Source organism: Nannospalax galili, unplaced genomic scaffold (assembly GCF_000622305.1).
Source record: "Nannospalax galili isolate Female #2095 unplaced genomic scaffold, S.galili_v1.0 scaffold28, whole genome shotgun sequence".
Classification (NCBI taxonomy): Eukaryota; Metazoa; Chordata; class Mammalia; order Rodentia; family Spalacidae; genus Nannospalax; species Nannospalax galili.
Window position 1 is genome coordinate 1,993,801 of NW_008359594.1, and position 7,019 is coordinate 2,000,819.

A 7,019-nucleotide genomic window follows, 5' to 3' on the forward strand; every position below is an offset into this window, starting at 1 on the left:
TGCTAGTCTCGAACTCACAGAGATCCACCTGCCTCTGCCTCCCAGGTGCTGGGATTAAAGGCGTGCGCCACCACACCCGGCTAGATTTCAATTTGTGTGAGAGAATGAAAAAAGATGGTGAAAGTTTGGCAAGATGGCTCAGCAGGTACTGATACTTGCAGCCAAGTCTGATGACCTAATTCAGATCCCCAGATCCCTGAACCCACATAGTAGAAGGGAAGAACTGACCCTCACGAGTTGTCCTCTGACCTCCACATGCAAAGAAGGCCATTTGTAGCAAGAGAACTCCACACAAACATCTTAAAAGAAACGTCTTTTTTTTTTTTTCTTTTTTCTTTTTTGGTCTTTTTGAGACAGGGTCTCCCTGTAATGTAACCCCAGCTGGCCTGGAACTCACTATGTAGACCAGGCTGGCCTTGAACTCACAGAAACCCACCTGCCTCTGCCTCCTGCATGCTATGATTAAAGGCCTGTGCCACCATACCCACCTGTCTTCTATTTTGTTTTCTGAGGCAAGGTCTTATCTTTTTTGAAACAGGGTCTCCCCGTAGCCCCAGCTGGCCTGAACACACTATGTAGACCAGGCTGGCCTTGAACTCACAGAGATCTGCCTGCTTCTGCCTCTTGAGTGCTAGGATTAAAGGCATGAGCCACCTCGCCCAGCAAGAAATTTCTTTTTAAAACGGAGGCGCTATGCAACACAAGCAGCTAAGGCAATAAGTAACTCAAGATTACCAAAGGATACAGGCCAGCCAACTCCTTACTTGTTATATAGCACAATGTCTGGCTTCCAGATCTTCTCTGCAGGGACCCGCATGAACTCCACCCCTTGGTAGTCAGAGGGCTTCCACTTCAGCCTGTAGTCATTCCAGATCTGGTAGAAAGAGGCAGGAAGTGGAGGAGACAGTGGAAGGAACAGCCAGGCTTTACTTCTGACACAGCATCGTGGTCATCATGGTGACAGCCACCCCTCCCTTGAGCCACTGAGCTATCTCCCTGCTGCATACTGTGTTGACCCAAATCCTAGCACGGGGGCAGCAGGCCAAATAGCATGGGCCGAGTCTACAGGTCACCCTTGCTTAGGGAGCCAGCCCTCGTGACTGGGGAGCTCAGCTCTCATCAAGTAAATAGGAACCATGAATCAGGGCCTTCTCTGGTCACTGCAAGTTAAGGTCCAGCCTTATGTACTGTACTTCTAACTGGTTCATACATAAAGCTTCTACTATTTATGTACCTTGAAATCATTCTCCATGCCAGGTGTAGTGGCAGGAGTTTAAGGCAGGAGGATTGGGAGTTCGAGGCCAGCCTAGACTACATAGGGAGTTCCAGGTCAGACGGGGCTATAATATGAGACTCTGTCTCAAATAAAAAGAATGAGGGATGCAGGAGATGGCTCAGTGAATGAAGCACTTGTAGTGTAAGTATGGGGGCTGAAGTTTGGGTTCTCAGCACTCACAAAAAGCCGGCTCCCACATTTTCCATAATTCCAGGGAGGCAGAGATGGAATTCTTGGGGCAAGCTAGGCTAGTGGAATCACTGAGCTCCAGGTTTAGCAAGATTCCTTGCTTCAGTAAATAACTCAAAGAGTGATCAAGGAAGGCAACCACTATCAACCTCTGGTCTCCACATGCATGCACACACACATGCACATAGACCCTCACATGTGTGCCTAACACACATGCACACATACATGTACATCACACATAAAAAAGTGGATCTAGGGATATAGCTCACATGGTTAGAATGCTTGCCTAGAAAGCCAAGGTTCTGGGCTCAGTGCCCAGCATCACATAAACCAGCTGGTGACGTACACCTGTGATCCCAGCAGTAGGAAGGTAGATGGAAAAGGATCAGAAGTTCAAGGTCATCCTCAGCTACATAGTGAATTTGAGGCTACCCTGAGCTATACATGAGATCCTGTCTCAAAACAAAAAGTTTTTTCTAACTCAGGTTCTGGGGAGGGAGCCATGATCCCACAGGGCCCTAAAAGAGTTTGGGTGCAGAGAACCAGAGAGGCAAGGAATGAGGGTGTGGCCACAGAGGAAGCATGTGCCATGGAGCCTGGATGGGGCACTGTGCCTGTCTTGCTAGTCTCCTGGAACAAAGGCTGCAGGTGCTGAGCACTAGGCTGGCTGAGCTAGCAGATGGGTAACCATTAGGCTGGCGGTTCATTATGTCTCTCACCAGGTCTGGCCAAAGCCTCCCTGGGCAAGGCATGTGGGATCCAATCTCATTGCCTCCATTTGAAGAAGAACATCCAATGTTCCCACCCTGCCCCTAATGTAGCAAAACTGACTCTGGCTTCAGGATGAGTTTTTATAAACAAAAGGGGAAGAGGTGGTCTTAGGTATCACAGAGTTGGGGGCCAGAATTGCAGCCCCAAGCATGTCCAATTTTGTGGTGTAGTTGTAAGGAAGCCTCCCTTTCCAGGCTGCAGTTTGTCCATCTGTGACTTGATGGTCAGTCCCTCAAGAGCAGTACAGGTGACCCTGACCTGGGTCCAGTAAGTGCAGCCCTGTCTCCAGCCTCTTTTGTTTCCCAGCAACAAACAAAGCAATGACCACCAGGGGGCAGCAGTGGACAGAGCCTTGTCACTTACTTGTTTGAGCCACAGGTTGGTCTCCATGATCTGGTTTACTTCATCCTAGAAAGGGAGATTGAAGTTGACAGTGAATGACAAAAATGAGACTGGTTCCAAAGGCTCTTCCAGAACCCCATGGCCATGGATCATGGCTCTAGCACTTACCACCTTCACCAGCTGAGACATGGACACCTCAAAGTGGATGATGACTGGGTTGGACACGTTGGCCACAGGCCGGATGATCTCATTGTAATCGTCCAGCAGGTACTGGAACAGGCGGTGCTCGGCTTCTGAGGCACTGACCACTGAGGGAGGCAGCCCTGTCAGTCCCTCCTACTTGTTTCTGCCAGCAAAGACCTCTCCCACCTACAGATTCTCATCTACCAGGCTACTCTACAGACCCAGACTTCCAGGCTAGTAATGCTCCTTCAAGTTACAAACTAGGAAACTAAGTTCCAGAAAGGACACAAATTTTATTAGGTCACACACATTCAACGGTTAACAAGCCTGGACTCTGAAGTGGAGTAAATCTGGGGCAAATCCTAGTGGTTACTAGAAGCTGTGTGACTTTAGGCTAGTAGCTTACAGTCTCTGAACCTCAGTTTGTCAAGATAATGAGTATACATGACTCCACCTCAAAAGTGGAATGAAGTGCTTCAATCGGCAGTAAGAGTTCAAGAGCTGATAGCTTGATGCTACTCTCTTGGGCAGTCCTCACTTTTGTGTGTTCTATGGCCATTTTCTTAGTTCATTCCCTCTCCCTTCTCCCTCTCCCACTCTCCCCCACCCTACTTATTCTTATTCCCTCATCCTACTTTTTTCTTAATAAAACTCCAATCTTCCTTACATATTAAAACACCCCAACTTTGTTTTTAAAGAATAATAGCTGTTTAGTTGCCAAACTTTTGTTTTACTCCAACGCAGGTTGTGGTGCCCCTGCTGTCCAGGTACAGCCATTCACTGCCTCCAGGATGGACAGACAACCTGCCCAACCCTTGAGGCAGGGTCACTAAGGGTCACACAGGCCCCGTGTCTGGCTTCCCAGCTGTGGGAGGCCGCAGCCCAGGCCCGGGCTTCCCCTTCATCCCACCCAGCATCCTGCAGGAAGGGCTGGTCAACAGCTTCTTAGAAGCCAAGGCGCGCACCTGGCCCATCTTGCTCATCTTGGCCTTCGAGCCGCGGTTCCTGCAGATGCTGTCTTCAGATCCTGTCTGTTGGAGTCCCTCATCCTTCTGAGGCCCTGGGCATCCTCTTTGTTCACAAGCCCCCCCCCAGCTAGGCACTGCATCTTGGTTCGGCTGCACAATGCTTCCAATTTACAGCCCTGGGGGCAGTGTCAGGAGGGTCTTGGAGGGGCGGCGCGGAGTCTGACCCAGCTTCTTCAGGCTTTTAAGCTAGGCGGCCAAGAGTGCAGAGACAATGGGATGTTGCACAGCCACAACGCCCCAGAGAATTGTGCGCCCGGGCCGTCTGCAAGGGACCTCGACACCGAGTCCTTGCTCATCTAAGTAGCGGTCCTGGGCTACGGAAGCGTCTTCTGGCAGCGGGCCAGGAGTGACTACCTCCCAACAGGCTCCTCCTGAGCCTGGCGGTCGGCAGGGAGGTGCGGTCCAGGTTGAAGTTCTCCAGGTAACGCGATCACTGAGCACCGAGAGGCCAGTACCTGGGCCCCTGGCTGGCGCGCCAGATCCCGCCCCGGTTCCCAAATGACGCGGGTCTCCTTCTGGTGGCCTGGGAAAAGCCTTCTGTAGCCACACATTCCGGTATGGGTTCATAAAAGCCGGCTGTGGGCAGGAGGCAGACACCGGAAGCAGGGTCTGCCGGTTCCTGGAGCAGTGCCCGAATCCGAGCGACGCGCGGGGCCGGGACTCGAACCCCCAAACTCTAATGTATGACCAAGGTTCGGGCAGGGGGGGGCGGGTTGAGGGCAGCTCTGGGCTCGCCCCACGCCTCCACTGCCAGGCTCGTGAACAAAGGAGGTGTCCTGGGGTCTCAGAAAGGCCAGGGACTGGGATGCCAACGCATTAGCAGGACCGTGGGACCAGGCGGACATCTGGAGCCAGGTGGGCGCCTTGGCATTTAAGTGGCTGATGGCCAAAGTGCTGCGGGATGCTGGGCGGGATGAAGGCGAAGCCGGGGCCTGGGCTGCAGCCTCCCACAGGCGTCCCCGACTACGCTCGTGGGCAGCGGCTCCACAGCCTGAGACCCGACCGCGCCCCGCCGTCCTCCTCCCCCGCGCCCCTCGGCCCCCCGCGCCTACCTGGCCCTAGAATCAGCGTCGGCAGCACCATCAGCATCCCTAGCAGCGGCGGTGGCGAGAGAAGCCCGGCGCCCATGGCCGGGGACCGCGCCGACCGCGGGGCTAGTCCCGGCTTCGCGGTAAGGAGCTGCCCTTGCACTTGTGCTGGCCCGAGTGAAAGGAGCTGGGCAAGCCAGGTGCCTCGGGCCGCCGCGGGGCGGGGCGAGCGAGCAAGCGCGGGAGGGAGACCGGCCAGGGGAGGGGCGCCTGGCTGTGTGTCCGGGTGTCGCCCCCTAGCACTGTGCAGCCGGGAGTCCAGGAAGCCTTGGCTGCGGACCGGAGGGGAGCAGGCACTGTCTCAGAAGGGGGCCAGAGCTTTGCGGGCGTGTGCTAGTAAGGGCACCTGGGAAAGTCTCACTGCTTTAAACTATGTTTGAAATGTTCCTTAATAAAACATAGAACCTTAAACGAAAGGGGAAAGAACAGTGCCGGAGATTATACATCAGCAGTGGAGGGCTTCCCTGGCATGCCAGAGGTCTGGGTTTTGATTCCCAACATAGTAAATACGTTTTAAGTGAAACTGAAGCAATCAGAGAGGGTACCTGGATTCCCACTCTGAACCTTGTAGACTCTCCTTTGTCTCACCACCGCTCGCAGTCCTGGGTGTCCAGGGAACATCCAGTGACAGGGTGGGATGCCCTGGGGTCCCTTAGTCTCTCTTAGCACCCACCAGATATGGTGTGGCACTTAAAGGATTCCTTGATATTCCTTAAAGGCAAGTTAATGCTCTTCTTGGTGCTTAGTAAATGAGTGATCTGTATTACAGATGTTACTGCTCATCCATATTTGAGCCACACAAAAGGTGACAATTTGAACACCACAGAAAATGTGAGAATTGGGGTGGCCCACCTCTCAGGTCCCCACCTCTCAGGCCCAACAAAGGATGTGGGATCCAGCATATATAAAACTCAAAACTAAACAATAAGTATAGATGGTTATGAGGGATTTTATCAGGATGATGGAGATGAACTAAAACTGGATTGTGGTGGCAAACACCAAAATTCAGGGGTTTGCCCACTGTAAAATGAGTGAATTTTAAGTTTGTAAAGTACACCTCAATAAAGTTTTTTAAAGTTTTATTTATTTTTGTGTATGAGTGCATTGCCTGCATGTATGTGAGTGCACCCATGTTGTGCAATGCTGCAGAGGTCAGAAGAGGGCTTCGGATTCCCCCGGAACTGGAGTTAAGGATGGTTTGTAGCTACCATGTGGGTGTGGGAATTGAACCTGGGTCCTCTGCAAGAGCAGTCAGTGCTCTTAACTGCTGAGCCACCTCTCCAGTCCCCTAAAGTTATCCTTACTTTTTGTCTTTTTTTTGAGACAGGGTCTCCCTGTAGCCCCAGCTGTCCTGGAACTCACTATGTAGACCAGGCTGGCCTTGAACTCACAAAGATCCACCTGCCTCTGCCTCCCAAGTGCTGGGATTAAAGGCATGTGTCACTATGCCCGGCTAGTTGTTTATTTTTAAAAGTTTATTTATTGTGTGTGTAGAGGTGCGGCATGTGGAAACCAAACTGTAACTTTATGGATTCAGTTCTCTCCTGTCCTCTTTAAAAAGTATTTTATTTATTTTTATTTTATGTGTATGAATGTTTTGCCTGTATATATGTAAGTGCATTATATACGTGCCTGGTGCCTGCAGAGGCCAGAAGAGGGCATCAGATACCCTGGAACTGAAGTTAAGGACAGGTGTAATCTGCCCTGTGGACACTGGGAACCAAACTCTGGTCCTCTGGAAGAGCAGCAGGTACTCTTAACCACTTCCCAGCCCCTTTCCTTCCATCTTTATGTTGCCAAGTTTTAGTGGCAAACACTGTTACCCACTGAGCCATCTTGCTGGCCCAGTATAGTTGCATCTTTCTATATATCTACTACCTACCTACTTATTGGCAGCACTCACTATGTAGCCCTGGCTGACCTGGAACTGTGTAGACTAGGCTGGCCTGGAACTTGATCTAAAGACCAGGCTGACCTCGAACTCACAGAGATATGCCTGCCTCTGCCTTCTGAGTGCTGGGATTAAAGGCATGCACTACCACCACACCTGGCGCAAAGTTGTTTTTAAAAAGTTTCTGTTGTAAGAAAATTACAGCCCCTTCCCCTTTTATTTTGAGACAGGGTCTCTTGTATCCCAGACTG

The 7,019-nt window shown here is 51.5% G+C and overlaps 1 protein-coding gene across 2 annotated transcripts in view; it reads right to left on the reverse strand.

Annotated features, from left to right (window-relative positions):
• Positions 1-5,018, reverse strand: part of Chrna3 (cholinergic receptor nicotinic alpha 3 subunit) — a 16,919-nt gene extending 11,901 nt beyond the window's left edge. For both annotated transcript variants that reach the window (XM_029558830.1, XM_008823443.2), the window contains exons 1-4: positions 4,842-5,018; positions 2,747-2,886; positions 2,600-2,644; positions 765-874 (exon numbers count right to left, since the gene is read on the reverse strand). In XM_029558830.1, coding sequence (XP_029414690.1) covers positions 765-874; positions 2,600-2,644; positions 2,747-2,886; positions 4,842-4,917 — 371 coding nt within the window. In that variant the 5' untranslated portion in view covers positions 4,918-5,018. The remainder of the gene's footprint in view (positions 1-764; positions 875-2,599; positions 2,645-2,746; positions 2,887-4,841) is intronic.
• Between the last annotated feature and the right edge of the window lie 2,001 nt (positions 5,019-7,019).